Here is a 15,688-nt window from a genome sequence, read left to right on the forward strand (position 1 = left end):
AAGGCTTGACATATCCAATAAATCCTAATATTCCTCCATCCTCCAGATAAGGTATTTTAGGATTATGTCTATATATTTCATCGGCAACCGATGGGACCTCATGCAGTCCCTGCCAAAAATACTTGGCAATTCAACTTCACCGGCCTTCACACATAGGTGATTTACTAGATGCTACGACAAGCCCAATTTTCCCCAAATTTAGAATCCTCATGACAAACCTGTACTCTAGAGGTTGCCATATATCACTATTCTACTTCCATCATCAGTGGCAAGAGTCAATGGTCGTCACATTTTACAAGTTTGACTTTTTATATACTAACAAATATGCAGCACTTTTATCACTTTTGGAAGTGAAAGGCAGGCTAATTGGATGAAGCCTTTGCAATCTGATTCAAAAATGAGAAGATGATGAACATATTGAGAATGTCAAGTGGTTTGAGAACAATCTTTGACGTATTTACAAGGTCCTCTTTGAAAGAGCGGTATACACGGCGCTATCGCCTGTACTAATCAGTCAATTTCTGAGGGGCGTGGCTCATTACCATTCCCAAAAGAGAATATATATATATATACCTTTGTAAGACTAGAATAAATCCAACCGTACAAAATCAAATTTTGTTGTTCTAAATTCCCAAAAGAGAACTTTATAGTATGCTGTGTTCTGTGGTGCTACACCATTTACAATTACAAATTGGTAATTCATTCCGTCTCGAACATTTTCCACGCCAATTGGAGAGTCTTCCGTGCTTGCATGTCCGTATTGTAGAACATACCTGCTTTCTCATATGGAAAGGTACAGTAAATGGCTTCGTTCCATGCCACAAACGGTCCTATCGCCCTCTGAACTTGATTGAGCTTCATATCTCCAGATTTTACCCTTCTTTGAGTTACATAACCCTCGGATCCACCCACCATCTTTGTAGTTCTCCAAAGAATCCCAAACGCCTTGCAACGTATTTCTAGATTGCATCATAATTTTACAGTCCAATGCTTGGTATAAGATGCAACAAGCTGCATATGTGTGTGTCTGTTTCTCTGCAAGATTGGCCCGGAAGCTCAACTTTGTAAAACATATCCAAGATACCATGTCATCAGGACGCCACACACGGTTGCTATGTCCTTCTAAGGCACGTAGGGGAATTATAGTCTGTGCCTCTACTGGTCGATGGAACTGCCTATCATTGGCCGACGAGGATCCCTGAATTGACCCAGTTCTTCTAGGCAAACCCAGTTCTTACACCACGAATTGACCTACTCTCTGTGGGTAAATGTTGGGATAATCTTCTTAATCTTGTGAAAACTTACATTTTGACATAGGTATATATGCATCAAAGGTGTATATAGTCATCCAAAAAAGACAAGCGTCTCTCTCTCTCTCTCTCTGTGGATTCCCTACATGGCAAACCCAATACTTCTACATGCTTACACCACCAATCGACCTATGTTATTTGGGTGAACGTTCGACAAATCTTCTTACTTGTGAAAACTCATCCAAGATGTATATAGCATCCAAGCTTTATATAATCATCCAAAAAGTGTACTCTCTCTCTCTAGAACTTGGTCACTACCATGCTATCTGCCAAGAGAGCCTTACAAGGCCTTGCATTTAAAGTTGCTCTTTGCCCAAATGATATATAGCATAAACTTGAAACTGCTCACATGCACTACAATATCTAAATAACAGTCTAGCAAAACGCACATCTCAATTAGAATTTGTAGTTGGAGTATAAGTTTTCCCTCCAGGAAGAAGTAATACACCAACTATTGGAGAACATGTAAAATTGTGTAGGATGACTTAAGATAAAGGTGCAATTCAACTCTTACAACGAAGTATTACGTGACTCTGAAGAGCAAGCTGTTTAGCTGTACATGTGAAAACGGGGGAGAATACAAAGATCTGAGATTCTAGAGAAACATTGGCAGGCCTGCCAATAGATTAAATATTAACAAAAAAACAATTCTCTCTACTTTTAAGGAGTTGCTTCTATTGGGTAGCCATGGGTAGGCATCTGGGGGTGGTAAAACACAATCGTCTCCATTAAAATACAATCTCTGAGGGAATGCCCAACCTTCTTTAAAAGAGAAGGTCTCTGAATCTTTTGCGAAAAGGATCTCAGATTGCACGTTGCCTTCTTCTCCCGCTTGCATTAGCAAATCGTTATAAAATTTGATCCCCCAAAACATTGCCGTATCATCTGCAAGCGTGCAAAATGTGAAGCATTTCAGGATAGTGAAAGGAAGAGGAAATAGCAGCATTGCAACTCTGCCATCCATTACTTAAGCCTTATGTTGAAAGGGTTTCTGGACTACGAAGGAAAAGCAAGACGAGAAAGATCAAAGGAAACTTACTTATAATTCCGTACGGGGTCAGACTTTTGTACGTAAAGCTAAAGACCTCTGTCAGGTTCCTAAAATTTGGATGCTGTGCAACTATATTCCACTGTGAATAATTCCAGGCGTAGTTGCGATTGCTTATGGTCACTTTCACTCGCCAGTATGACTTGTAATTTTGCTTCACGTGCCAATGAATCCGGATAGGACACATATCTTGGGTGCAGTGGAGCAGAGGGGCAGTCACACGGGGAGTCAATCCCGTACTGACACCCGTGGGAAGTAGCGGAGGAGCGCTCCTGAAGACACATTACTGTCAGCGCGAGATGGGCGAGCTGTAGTGAAAGATACATGAACAACAAGAGAAATGCACTTACTCTAAGCACCCGCCCACGGTGCTGTTACTTTGACAGCTGCAGGAGCAGGTGGGGCAAGGAACGATGGTGTCATTGTAGAAGGACGACAGCGAAACACAGCAACTAGGTCCTTTCTGAGCCAGGAATTGCGAGTACGTGCACGTTATATTCCAGGTCACTGCACGGACACCCAAATGTAAAATCGCTGCACTCGCAAACTCTCAAGAGAAATGCAAGTGATTTGCTCAGGCAAGAACTCACTGTAAGCTTGCGTTTTTCTTCTCCCATCTGCAGCGGAGAACAGACTGGGTCTCACAATCTTCGCAGGTCCACAAGTATAGCCCGGCCCTGGGGTCTGCAATGTGAAGTTCTTGGGTAGTTTCACAGTTGTGTTCGTGTTACCCGATTGCCCCACGCTCACTTGGAACGCCGCTACAGCATTGGAAGGATCCTGACCCCAAGAAGACAGCACGCCACCCCTGCAGCAATTGGCAATCTGACTGTTGTAAGATACACCCGGGAGCAAGTCTACGATGGTGGGATCGTGCCTGCAACAGTGAGGGACGCCGTTGTGGAACTTCGAACAATCTCCCTGCATAGTTGCTTGTCCGCCAACCATCGACCAAATGATTTCCTTTCGTGCCCAATGCCATCCCAGGAGCCATCCAGGAGCTTCGATGTGTCTGTACTGCTGAAAATTGTACAATGTGACCACGGCCTGTTTTTGAGAAAAACGAGCAGAAGAATCGTAGATTCAGTCCAGACGATGAATTTTTGATGCGAAAAAAAGCCGTGAGCAACCACAAGCGCAGCTCGCCTTCGGACATAGAGACAAGCAAAACTACGTGACGACTAACATTCTCAAAGACCAGTCCTTCTCGAGCCGGAACTACCAACCACGTAGCCATCTGCAGTCCAAGACAGGACGTCCCATTTGATAGTGATGTTTCCGTTCGGGTCCAAAGGGTCGTATGCATCTGCAGTAAAACAGGAAGGAAATCAGCACAAGAAGGCGCTGAAATGTTTCACGAGGCAGAGTAAGGGAAACAAGGGGTCGCAAAATCTCTAGCGAGCACGGCATTCCCATAGAGCTGCCGCTACGTCAGACACCAAGACAGTATGCGGCCAATGCGGACACCATACGCACCCGAACTCGAGAAGAAGCAACAGATGAGGAAAGCGAGGATCACGAAGAGAGCACGAAGTCGTAGTGATGGAAGGTGAAGAGGGGCTGTCGCCATGATAACTCCTAGGGAGGGCATCAAAAGCAAGGGGGAGGGAGCAGAGGGAAGCAGAAAAAGAGCGGGGAAAGCTGCGACGAGGGAGGGAGGAAGATGAAGCTTACGTGAGGAGGGAGGAGGGCGTGAGCGAGCTATGGAGATGGGAAGCTTGGAGTGCGTTGTGGTGGCTATGGCGGAACAGCAGAAACGAACAGAATCCTGTATTGTTTGTTAACGGTATCAGTGGAATGGAGGTTGGTATAATTTGTGAAGAAATTGAATTCAACAATTCCATCAATTGAATTGAATGACTGTTGGGGTGCACCTACCTTATCCTATCCTAGACTCCACCATTATGACTTTTTTTTTTTCGCCTTCCACCCCATTCATCTCTCTCATTTGGTCCAATAGCTTATGCCCAACATGCGGCACTCCTCGATACTCTCACAAAATCCCACAACAAGTAGAAAACGCCATTGAAGTGCAAATCGGCACATCTAACTTTTTGGAGCACCATCCCGTCACCAGCCAAATAGGAAGCTCGTAGGTTGACTTTGTTGTTGATGATGACCTCTTCCCTGGAAGGATCTACCTCTGCTTCTATCTAACGCTATGAATGCTTGATCATTGGAATGACCTTTGCATGCATGACTGGCTTGCGTCCTTAGTTCTTCACCAACAAGTAACACTGATTCTAGCTCTTCAAGTGTTGGAATTTGCTATTGAATATGGCAATACTCGGGACTAAATTCTTGTATCCCTCTCCTAGTCCATTCAGGATGACTTGAACCATTTCTACAAGATTCATGGTCTCTCCTGGTGCTATGAATTGATTGTTGTAATCCCCTGGGGCACCAACTCAATATAGTATTATGTTACTACCCTCATCCAAAATCCAGGGTATGGGGGGACAAGGTCCTTAGAGAATATGCATAGATTTCCTTAAAAAATATCAAATATGGAAGGAAAAATATTAAAATATCATGTCTCCCCTCCCACCAAATATAAAGTATATACCTTGAAAAATATGCAAGATTTTAAGATTTGTACATATTTTTCATAATATGTGAGGCCCAAAGGGGGGGGTTCTTTTGGATGAGGGGGGTAAAACAAAAAGTACACTAAAATATAAAAACCCATCTCCTTTCAAATTAGTGTAACTTTTTCATGTGTTACTTGAATTTCAAGGTGTAAAGACATATTTGAAGATCTTTTAGTGTAGAACGCAACCATGCTAATTTGACTAATTTTTACTCATGGCATATTGTTAAACCGATCTCATACTCACGATTTTGATAGGTGTTCTTACTAAAGGGAGTTGGTGCCTCAAGTGTAATCCTAGATTATGTGTACGTAAGCATGACCGGTTTCACTACTATTGTGGAAACTCTGGACTATTTGGTTTCGTAGTATGAGAATCCTAGAAGTATTCTTGGACTCATAGAGAGCTACGAACATATCCCATGCTTCTTTTGATGTCTTGACTGTGTTGAGCTGTCCTAGCATGACATCTTGCACATTGTGCTTGATCAAGTTATCTCCATATTTATCTTTCTTGTCCCATTTTGCTTGTGATCAGGCAATGGCAGGATCTGGTATAAGTGCGGTCACTATTGATGCAGCTGTAGATCCCACTGTTGGTGCTGCAATAAGTGGAGTAGAGCTACTGCTTGCTGGATCGTCCAATGGTGTAGTCGTATGGGTCTCATTGGTACGCATGGTAACTGGTTGCATTGCGAGTACCAATTCAAGCTCAGATTTCTGCCTCAAGTCGATGATGGACGAAGAATCGTAGTGATTTATGTGCCTGCTTGCGCAACATAGACCCGAGCCAAGTCTATCAATGGGGCTTGGGCATGAGCGGCAAATTCTTCCATGAGACAGGGGTTTCGTTCGCAGAGGAACGAATCTCAAGCCTTTCTAGTTGCAAGGTCACTCAAGTCCTCTCCTTGTCTATTGAGCTGCTCATACTTCAGTGATTGTTACTAGTTTGCTTTGTTGACTACCTTTGTTGATTGAGTCACTATGTGAGTTGCAAGATCTGAGTTTCCAAAGAAATGGGCATGGCCTAAGCTAGAAAGAGGTGATAAAGACTCGAAGAGTAACCTTTCTCTCTCAAACTAGGATAGGATAGACTTCCCTCTCTCTCTCTCTCTCTCCTTTAAGGATAAAATGGACTCTAAGATCTCTTTCTCACAACAACAGAATGATGAGAACTCTCATGAATCTCTCAAGGAGAATGCTCACAAAGGACTCTCAATCACCCTAAAACTAATCTATGCTTAGCTAAACCTGCTTTGATACCATGTGAATATATGGATCATGCTATGCCTAGTACACAAGATCATTGGAAGAACTGAGGAGGCTCAAAGTATATACTGGAAACCATGAGGAGAGAGACACCAAATAGAAAACACTCAATCTATTGCAATGTGTATCTCAATAATACATAATAGGCTTCTTATATATAGAGAGAGCCCTGAGAATAGTCAGCACTTGTGGGATCCTCTGATTGACATCTCTCCTTGTGGATGTCCTTGATCCACATCCTCACATCATGTGGTCCACATCCTAGGGTGGCTACTTTAATACATTCCTACACCATACCTTTGCCTCTAATCTATGTGCACATGGCACCATATCTCAATACCTCCCCTTGGTGCCATGATTCTTTGCCTATTGCAAGGTGGTCAGATGTGAGTTACAAACCCATCACCTCCCCTTAGTGCATATATGGCTACTTAAGGTGGTGTAGTGTGGTTTTTACATGTTAATACCTCTCGTGAGTGCTTGCATGGCTACTTGCAGGTGGTTAGGTTTGATTATAAGAACATAGGCTAAAGGTGGAAAGGCTTTCGCTTCTGAATACATGTTGTTGATGGTGTTCTCATCTTTGCTTGATGTAGCTTAATGCATGATGCTTTGTTCTTCCTATGCCTTAATGCTTTATGTGTGGATGCCATGTTTTGTGATATGGTCATCTCATGCACTTGTGCTTTCGGCATGCTTTTTGCATTCATGCGTTGCTTTTCCATTTGTTGCAAAGGTCTTGCCAGTTGAAGAAACTTTCAAATCTGGTAGTGTCTAATTGCATACAACAAAATTGAATTGACAAGCATGTAGAGCTCGAAAAGGTGATCACTTTTCCTTTTTAAAGTGTGTGAAAATTCTTCCTGGATTGGACGTTAGGGCTTGTCGAAGTTTTATGTGAAGAAGAGGGGCAATTGATGATGTGGCAGAGGCTATTCTCATATGCTGCAAACACACTGTTCTTATGAAGGGACTATGTGCTTAGGTGGTTGCATGATGATGCGGCATTAACCTAGCCCTAAACCTTAACCATGGTTATTATGGATTCACTTAACCATTGACCAAGGTAGGGTTGAACTAACCTTAGTCTGCCCAGCTTAACCAAGGGTGCTTTCAACTAACCCTAGTGAATTCTTATCCTTCACGTGGCTTTCTATAAGGTTTACAAACCTTAGAGGGAAAAGGAAGATGATGGAGTCGATGTGTACCTATGGCATTGTTGATTATTTGTCGTGAAGAGCCATCGGAGTCATTGCTGCAGCATTGGTGATGTGTGTAGGGAGCCATCTCGTAGAGGCACTATGAGCTAGAGTCACTGCGATGTCGGTTGAAGGAGCTTCTGGCATCGCGGGTGCTGTATGGAAGCTATGCCTTCCAAGGTAAAGCCTAGAGTAATCAGCAACTCATCTAGGCCTTGTGGAGGCTAGCGTTGCGGGCACATTGTGGGCAACCTCCATGAGTGTTGCTGTAGCAGCTTGGAGTGGGATGGTCGCCGGTTGGTTGGACGAGGCATGGAGGAAGGTCTTTACATTAGTTGTTGCTGGCCATCCATTTGGAGAAGTTGAGCGAGTACATTGGAGATGGTTGTGTCACTGCGCACTAGCAGCTTGAGGGTTCGTTTGTTGGACGATTCTTGTGTGTGCCACTTGAAGATCACGAGGTGGGCTGTCTGTATAGTTCTAAGTGTCACTATGGGTAGCTGGTTTGAAAAGCAACGAGCTTCTCTTCACAAACTTCACGTGATTGGAATATAGGGAGAGCTGTTTACCAAAACTTCCATAAAATTCTAGTTAGAAGGGCCAAACCTTACTTTTTCTGGGATTGCAAATTCATGGTCTTTTCAGTATTATGACTGTCTAGAAGCTATTCCAAATCCTGTGAAAAAAAGTTGCATCATCCGTATCCATGTGACTAAAGAAATACTTAAAATATCTAACAAGACACCTTCTACCAATCAGCCTAAAACTAATCTACGCTTAGCTAAACCTACTCTGATACCATGTTAATACACGGATCATGCTAAGCCTAGTACATAAGATCATTGGAAGAACTAAGGAGGCTCAAAGCATATACTGAAAACCATGAGGAGAGAGACACCAAATAGGAAACACTCAATCTATTGCAATGTGTATCTCAACAATACATAATAGGCTTCTTATATAGAGAGAGCCCTTAGAATAGTCATCACTTGTGGGATCCTCTGATCCACATCGCTACTTGTGGATGTCCTTGATCCACATCCTCACAAGAGTACCGTAATTTGTATCGTTGGTATGCGTGGTAACTGGTTGCATTGCAAAAACCAATTCAAGCTCGGATTTCTACCTCAAGTCGATTGACAAAGAATCATAGTGATATACATGCTTGCTTGCAAAACATAGACCCAAATCAGGTCTATCAATGGGGCCTGGGCATGAGCAGCGAGTTCTTCCATGAGATTGGGGTTTCCTTTGTAGAGGAATGAATGTCAAGCCTTTCTGGTTGCAAGGTCGCTCAAGTCATCTCCTTGTCTATTGAGCCACTCATACTTCAATGATTGCTACTTGTTTGCTTTGTTGGCAGCCTCTGTTGATTGAGTCGCTATGTGAGTTGCCAAAGAAACAGGCATGGCCTGAGCTAGAAAGAGGTGATAAAGACTAGAAGAGTAACCTCTCTCTCTCAAACTAGGATAGGATAGACTTCTCTCTCTATCTCTCTCCTTAAGGCTAAAATGGACTCTAAGATCTCTTTCTCACAACAACAGAATGATGAGAACTCTCATGAATCTCTCAAGGAGAATGCTCACCAAGGATTCTCAATCACCCTAAAACTAATCTACACTTAACTAAACCTGCTATGATGCCATGTGAATATATGGATCATGCTACACCTAGTACACAAGATCATTGGAAGAACTAAGGAGGCCCAAAGCATATACTGAAAACCATGAGGAGAGAGACACCAAATAGGAAACACTCAATCTATTGCAATGTGTATCTCAACAATACATAATAGGCTTCTTATATAGAGAGATCCTTTAGAATAGTCACCACCTGTAGGATCCTCTAGTCCACATCTCTCCTTGTGGATGTCCTTGATCACATCATCACATCATGTAGTCCACATTCTAGGGTGGCTACTTCAATACATTCCTACACCATACCTTTGCCTCTAATCTATGTGCACATGGCACCATATCTCAACACCTCCCCTTGGTGCTATGATCCTTTAGCTATTGCAAGGTGGTCAGATGTGAGTTACAAATCCATCACCTCCCCTTAGTGCATACATTGCTACTTAAGTGTGGTTTTTACATGTCAATACCTCTCCTGAGTGCTTACATGGCTACTTGGCAAGTGGTTAGGTTTGATTACAAGAACATAGGCTGAAGGTGGAAAGGATTTTTCTTATGAATACATGTTAATGGCATTCTCTTCTTTGCTTGATGTAGCTTAATGCATGATGCTTTGTCCTTTCTGTGCCTTAATGCTTTATGTGTGGATGCCATGTTTTGTAATATGGTCATCTCATGCACTTGTGCTTTCGGCATGATTGTTGCGTTCATGCGTTGCTTTTCCATTTGTTGCAAAGGTCTTACCAGTTGAAGAAACTTTCAAATCTGGTAGTGTCTAATTGCGTACAACAAAATTGACTTCATAGGCATGTAGAGCTCCAAAAGGCAATCACTTTTCCTTTTTGGAGCGTGTGAAAATTCTTCCTGGATTAAAAGTTAGGGCTTGTAGAAGTTTTATGTGAAGAAGAGGGGCAATTGATGATGTGGCAGAGGCTATTCATATGCTGCAAACACATTGTTCTTATAAAGGGACTGTATGCTTAGGTGGTTGCATGATGATGTGGCATTAACCTAGCCCTAAACCTTAACCATGGTTATTATGGGTTCACTTAACCATTGACCAAGGTAAGGTTGAACTAACCTTACTCTGCCCAGCTTAACCAAGGGTGCTTTCAACTAACCCTGGTCAATTCTTATCCTCCATGTGGCTTTCTGTAAGGTTTACAAACCTTGGAAAAGGAAGACGATAGAGTCGATGGGTGCCTATGGTATCATTGATTGTTTGTTGTGAAGAGCCACTAGAGTCGTTGTTGCAGCATCGGTGATGTGTTGTAGGGAGTCGTCTCATAGAGGCATTATGAGCTAGAGTCATCGTGATGCTGGCAGAGAGTCGTTGAAGGAGCTTCTGGCATCGTGGGTGCTGTATGGAAGCTTGGCCTTCCAAGGCAAAGCCTAGAGCAACAATCAGCAACTCGTATGGGCCTTATGAAGGTAAGTGTTGTGGGTAGTCTCCCGTAGCATTGTAGTAGGAGCTTGGAGTGGGATGGTAGCTAGTCAGTTAGATGAGGCATGGAGGAAGGTCTTTACCTTAGTCGTTTGCTGGTCATCCGTTTGGAGAAACTGAGTGAGTTTGTTGGAGATGGTTATGTCGCTACACACTAGTAGCTTGAGGGTTCGTTTGCTAGATGATTCTTACATGTGCTGCTTGAAGATCGCGAAGTGGGCTGTCTGTATGGCTCTAAGCGTTGGTATGGTCAGTCAGTTTGAAAAGCAACGAGCTTCTCTTCACAGACTTTCCCTCTTCGGAATATAGAAAGAGTTTTTTACCATAACTTCCACAAAGTTCTGGTTAGAAGAGCCAAACCTTGCTTTTTCTGGGATTGCAAATTCATGGTCTTTTCGGTATTGCGACTGTCCAGTAGTTATTCCAAAGCCTGTGAAAAAAAGTTGCATCCTTTGTATCCATTCCAAGAAAGAGTGCAGTAATGGGTCTCGTTGGTATGCGTGGTACTTGATTGCATTGCGAGAACCAATTCAAGCTCGGAAGTCTACCTCAAGTGGATGGATGAAGAATGGTAGTGATTTACGTGCCTGCTTGTGCAACATAGACCCGAACCATGTGTATCAATGGGGCATGAGCATGAGCAGCAAATTCTTCTATGAGATGGGGGTTTCCTTCATAGAGGAATGAATCTCAAGCCTTTCTGGTTGCAGGGTCGCTTGACTAGAAGAAGCACTAAAATAGTTTCAAGTACCAATGCAGTGGTTGCAAGAAAATACATTTTCCTTGGTTTAGGATTAAGTGCAACCCACACTAAATAGAACCAACATAGTGGTTGCATAGGGAAATACATTTTCCTTGGTTTTAGGATTAACTACAAGCAGCACTAAAATGGTTACAAGAACTAGCGTGGTGGTTACAAGGAAATACATTCTCATTGGTTTAGGATTAACTACAACCCCCACTAAAATAGAACCAGCAATGATTGCAAAAGGAAACACATTTTCCTTGATTTAGGATTAACTTTAAAATGAAGGAAAATGTATTTCCTTCATTTAGGATTAACTTTTAAACAAAGGAAGATATCTGATTTTGTGCAATGACCACTAAAATAGAACGAGTGCAGTTGTTGCAAGGAAATAAAATTTCCTTGGTTTAGGATTAATTACAACAAACGTTAAAATAGAACCAGCGCACAAGGAAATACATTTTCCTTTGTTTGGGATTAAGTTTACCACTTGCTTTAAACTCAATGCAAACTATATGAACAATTGTGGGACTCGAACACAAGTCTCACGTGACCAAGCCAATTAATGTAAAAACATTTTATTTGAGTTAATTAGGAGTAGCTATAACCACCTCCAAGAACTAGTGCGGTGGTCGCATCATGCCAATGTTAGTGTGGTGGTCACAAATCTAGATCAGTGCCGGAGAGTTGCACATAGATGATAGGTGGAGAGCTGCGGGTACATGATAGGTGGCAAGCTGTGGGTAGATGACACGACTGGATAGTCTGATGTACAAAGATATAGCACAGAGACTATGCAAAGCAGGGAAGAACTACTCATGTCACTACATGTGTCGAGGTCTATGGTGTTCCGAACAACAAGTTTTGATAGATTGTGTCTCATTATTACTCAAGTAATAAGGCAATCATTATGCTAGGAAATTTTTTGCGAGAGGGCGAGTCCACCCAAAATTCAAAATGTCACCCACCAGCATTTTGCATTGTGGCCTCAAAATTGCCCATAAAATAGTTTTGTGATTGGCTACACCTGATCGTGTAGTGAGCCAAGGGTAATAGGCCCATAACTAGTGTGTAGTAGTTCTAATACTGGTATAAAATAGAAATAGGCCCTTTACATGTTGAATTATTCTTATTACTAGTAGTAAAACAAAAGCAAGCCCGTTCTTAGTGGTAATATGGCTACTACTAGGAGTAACTAGTATTTCCTATTTCTTGCTTACTTTTTATGTACAAAGTGCTTGTGAGAGTTGGGAAGTGCTTTTCACTCAGTGTGGCAATATTTTAGTCCATAGCCCTTGCACCTAGTGTGATGGGGTAAGGTGGATCGTAATTAAGTCACAAAATTTTGAGACAGGAAAAATGTGAGAGAGTGAGTGTTCATTGTTCTTGCAAAAGTGGTCAACTTCTCCAATATCTTGCATGTTGCATTAAGTGCAACAAGACGATGAATGTGTTTGTGGACATGGAGTGATGGGTGAGGTTTCCAACTTTTTTCCTTTTTGAAGAAGTACATTGGTTTCTTTTGGCAAGATTCTAGTCCATAGCTCGTGCACCTAGTATGATGGGGTAACATGGACCACAATTGAATCACAAGAATCTTTGAGAGGAAGAATTTGAGTGTTCATTGTGCTTGTAGAAGAGTTGCAAAAGTGGTTTATTGCTTCAGTCTTCATTATCCTTGAAGAAGACTATGACATAGTCCATGTTCATATTGCTTGCAAAAATGGTTGACTCCCCCAATATCTTACATGTTGGGGTAAGGGTTTATCACATCTAGAAGCCAATACATGTGATTGTGAACATAAAGTGATGCTAGGATATATTTTTCTTGAAAACTTAGATTGGATTTATGGTGAGCTCTATGAGTAAGGTGCTCACAACATCTTAGAGCTTGGATTGTAACTTTTTTTTTTTGTGTGTGTGTGTGTGTGCACGCATGCATGTGTATGTGTGTGTTCATGTGTACATGCATGTGTGTGCATGTGCATGTGCACACGTGCATGCACATGTGTTAACAAAGTGCGGATCGTACTTAGCCTAGTGCACACAAGATAAGCGGAAGAACTAAGGAGGATCAAAGCATACTAAATAAGACATGAGAGGGAGATAGCAAATCTATATCTCTTGCAATGTGTATGTTCAACAATACATGATAGGCCTCTTATATATAGAGTGCCCTTTGAATAGTCAACACATGTGTGATCCTCTCATCCACATCTCTCCTTGTGGATATCCTCAATCCACATCTCCACATCATGTAGTCCACATCCTAGGGTGGCTACTTTAATTCTTTCCTTAGCACATACCTTAGCCCTTTAATCTATGTGCTCATGGCACCATATCTCAACACCTCCCCTTGGTGCCATAATCCTTTGGCTACTGCAAGGTGGTCAGATGTGAGTTACAAATCCATCACCTCCCCTTAGTGCATGTATTGCTACTTAAGGTGGTCAAGTGTGGTTTTTACATGTCAATACCTCCGCTGGGTGCTTTCATAGCTACTCTCAGGTGGTCAGGTTTGATTTACAAACATATGGGCTGAAGGTGGAAAGGATGTTGCTTCTCAATGCTTGATGTTGCCTTTTGGCTCATGGCTTGATGATGATGTCGTTGTCTTCTTCGCTTGATATAACTTGATGCATGATGCTTTGTGCCTTAATGCTTTTTGTGTGGATGCCATGCTTTTTGCTATGGTCATCTCATGCACTTGTGCTTCTGGCATGCTTTTTACATTCATGTGTTGCTTTTCCATTTGTTGCAAAGGTCTTACCATGAGCTTTATTTTGCTTCAGTGGCAGTGTCTAATTGCTAACAATGAATTTGAACTGACAGGCACGTAGAGCTCAAAAAGATGATCACTTTTTCTTTTTGGAGCATGTGCAAATTCTTCCTGGATTGGAAGTTATGCTTTGTTGAAGCTTTTGTGAAGAAGAGGGGGCCTTGATGATGTGGCAAAAAGATTCACATGCTGCACTCACACAATGCTTAACAAGGAGCTATGTGCTTAGGTGGCACTTCGTGATGTGGCATTTTTACCTAACCCTATATCCTAACCATGGCTATGTTTGACCTTACTAAAGTCAAGTCTTATCTACCACGTGGCAAATTCTTGACCAAGATGTCTTTAACTAAACTTGGGTAAACACAACCATGGTTAATTTGAATCATGATACTTGAAGGATAAGGTCGTCTGCGTGTCGTCTGAGTTGTGTCTTGCTTTGCCTTAGTCGTAGGAGACACTACCACTGCTACTGCAGCGTCGTTGTCTACTTGTTGGGCTAGCAGAGCACATAGCAGAGATGGGCTTCTGGTTGATGTGGAGGCTTGGATTGTATTGTTGTTGAAGGCTGTTGACCATTGCGTTGGCGAGGTGTCGAACGCCTTTGTTGGAGGGAGCTGCCTATGCTTGCTTTGCCATAAGCTGTCCCAGTGATTGGTCTTGGTGGAGCTAAGCAAAGGAGTAGCTGTTGGCCATAGGTAGCTCGTAAGAGATGCCAAGAGTCAATGACTAGCTGCTCGTTGGTGCTGCTAGTTGAGCGGTGTGTGCATAGGAGCGTTGAGCACTTCTATCACCGTTTTTTCCTTGCACTTGGTCGAAGTAGCCGTTCTTGCCTTTCACAAAACCGAGAGACTAGATCTCTCTCCAAAGCTCTCTTTCCCTTAACAATGGAAATTTCCTCATCTAAGAAGAAGAAGAAGAAAGGGCGTTGAACTCATGAAGAGAAATTCTCTCATAAGAAAATGGACGGAATGATATCTCTCTTCCTTACAAAGAAAAGTCTCACAATGGAAATGAACCCAAGGAATATCTCTCTCAAAACTAGAAGCGAGAAACTCTTGAGACCTAAAACTAATCTTACATTCTAAAACTAATATAGGAATGGAAGCAATCCTAATGAACTACTAATGAGCTAAACTAGGAGAGCTAAACCTATGCTCTGATACCATAACAAAGTGTAGATCGTACTTAGCCTAGTGCACACAAGATAAGTGGAAGAACTAAGGAGGATCAAAGCATACTATATAAGACATGAGAGGGAGATAGCAAATCTATATCTCTTGCAATGTGTATGTTCAACAATACATGATAGGCCTCTTATATATGGAGTGCCCTTTGAATAGTCAACACATGTGTGATCCTCTCATCCACATCTCTCCTTGTGGATATCCTCAATCCACATCTCCACATCATGTAGTCCATATCCTAGGGTGGCTACTTTAATTCTTTCCTTAGCACATACCTTAGCCCTTTAATCTATGTGCTCATGGCACCATATCTCAACATGTGTTGTGTACTCCATCTACCTTGTAACTTCACCTTGTATAAAATGTTCACTTGTATTGCACACAGGCAACTAGTTTTCTTATTTAATGTTGTAATTAGTCACATAATTTTTTTCCTTCAAGCTATCTATTTAAATACACAATATTTTGCAAATTTCGTAGGTT

At 42.1% G+C, this 15,688-nt stretch overlaps 1 protein-coding gene across 2 annotated transcripts; it reads right to left on the reverse strand.

The window, feature by feature from the left end:
• Positions 1-1,727: 1,727 nt before the first annotated feature.
• On the reverse strand, positions 1,728-4,108 carry LOC147894085 (COBRA-like protein 1). 2 transcript variants are annotated; one of them, XM_087384474.1, is made up of 6 exons: positions 4,033-4,108; positions 3,585-3,664; positions 2,949-3,405; positions 2,709-2,865; positions 2,350-2,630; positions 1,728-2,195 (listed from the first exon to the last, which is right to left on the reverse strand). In XM_087384474.1, the coding sequence occupies exons 3-6, from the start codon at positions 3,304-3,306 to the stop codon at positions 1,906-1,908; spliced, it is 1,086 nt and encodes a 361-aa protein (XP_087240600.1). In that variant the 5' UTR covers positions 3,307-3,405; positions 3,585-3,664; positions 4,033-4,108; the 3' UTR covers positions 1,728-1,905. The 2 variants fall into 2 exon arrangements, with proteins under 2 accessions (XP_087240600.1, XP_087240599.1); XM_087384473.1 differs by having other exon boundaries at positions 3,835-4,108.
• Between the last annotated feature and the right edge of the window lie 11,580 nt (positions 4,109-15,688).

This window comes from Dipteris shenzhenensis, chromosome 14, assembly GCF_047967505.1.
Source record: "Dipteris shenzhenensis isolate YYH24624 ecotype China chromosome 14, Dip_SZ_1.0, whole genome shotgun sequence".
In the NCBI taxonomy this organism is placed as follows: Eukaryota; Viridiplantae; Streptophyta; class Polypodiopsida; order Gleicheniales; family Dipteridaceae; genus Dipteris; species Dipteris shenzhenensis.